This window comes from Geospiza fortis, unplaced genomic scaffold (assembly GCF_000277835.1).
Source record: "Geospiza fortis unplaced genomic scaffold, GeoFor_1.0 scaffold468, whole genome shotgun sequence".
In the NCBI taxonomy this organism is placed as follows: domain Eukaryota; kingdom Metazoa; phylum Chordata; class Aves; order Passeriformes; family Thraupidae; genus Geospiza; species Geospiza fortis.
Window position 1 is genome coordinate 720,330 of NW_005054502.1, and position 1,149 is coordinate 721,478.

Consider the following 1,149-nt stretch of genomic DNA (forward strand, 5'->3'; position numbering starts at 1 on the left):
AGCCGGCGGGCGCCGAGGGCCCCTCCAGCCAGTGGCTGTGCAACTTCTCCAAGCAGCAGCAGGAGCTGCTGGACAGTGGTGCGGGGGAGAGTGCGGTGCCGCCGGTGCCGCGCTTCCCCCCCTCGCTGCACGACCTGGAGATCTCCGGCAACATGAGCGACGACATGAAGGAGATCACCAACTGCGTGCGCCAGGCCATCCGCTCCAGCTCGCTCGAGAGGAAGGTGAAAAGCACCTCCAGCCAGACCGTGGGGCTGGCCCACGTGGGCACACAGACCATCCAGACAGTGAGCGTGGGCCTGCAGACCGACCTGCCCCGTGCTGCTGGCATGCATGGCAAGAGCTGGTCCCCGCGCAGCTCCTCCCTTGTGTCCGTGCGCAGCAAGCAGATCTCCTCCTCTCTGGATAAGGTCCACTCCAGGATCGAGCGGCCGTGCTGCTCCCCAAAATATGGCTCTCCAAAGCTCCAGAGGAGGTCTTCCTCTAAGCTGGACGCCGCCAAGGACAGGAGCCTGTGGAACTTGCACCAGAGCAAGCAGAACGGCTCTGCCTGGGCGCGCTCCACCACCACCCGCGACAGCCCCGTCCTCAGCAACATCAACGATGGCTTGTCCAGCCTGTTCAGCGTGGTGGAGCACGCGGGCAGCACCGAGTCCATCTGGAAGCCGGGCTGCCCTGAGAGCGGCCGGGCCAAGCCCGAAGCACCCAAGTACGGCCTCGTGCAGGAGTTCTTCAGGAACGTCTGCGGGCGGGCGCAGAGCCCCACTGCCCCCCAGGAGAAGAAGGAGGCCACCGGGGAGGAGAGCAAGAGAGCCGAGCACCCCAGCTCCACCACCCACCATGAAAACATCTCCCGTGTCTTGAACAAGAAGGTCCTCAAGCAGGGCAGCTGCGAGGACCCCAAGCCCTCGTCCCCTGGCCAGGGCAGTAAGGACGCAGCCCTGCGGGACCCCGACCTCATCTCGGCTCTAGCCAGCGAGGTAACGAGGCACGGAGTCCCCCGGGGTGTCCCGCCGTGGCGGGGGACAGGGTGCCTGACCCCTCTAACTCCGCTGTGCCCTGTCTATCTTTGCAGGACACGGCGTGTGACTGCAGCTCCCAGTCCCTCACCTCGTGCTTTGCCCGGCCATCCCGCTCCGCGGTCCGCCA

At 66.1% G+C, this 1,149-nt stretch overlaps 1 protein-coding gene across 1 annotated transcript in view; it reads left to right on the forward strand.

The window, feature by feature from the left end:
* The window catches only part of SOGA1 (suppressor of glucose, autophagy associated 1), a 17,651-nt gene that overhangs the window by 13,975 nt on the left and 2,527 nt on the right, over window positions 1-1,149 (forward strand). The window contains 3 exon segments of the mRNA XM_031063399.1: window positions 1-9; window positions 11-980; window positions 1,076-1,145. The exon segment at window positions 1-9 is cut by the window's left edge and continues 468 nt beyond it. Coding sequence (XP_030919259.1) covers window positions 1-9; window positions 11-980; window positions 1,076-1,145 — 1,049 coding nt within the window.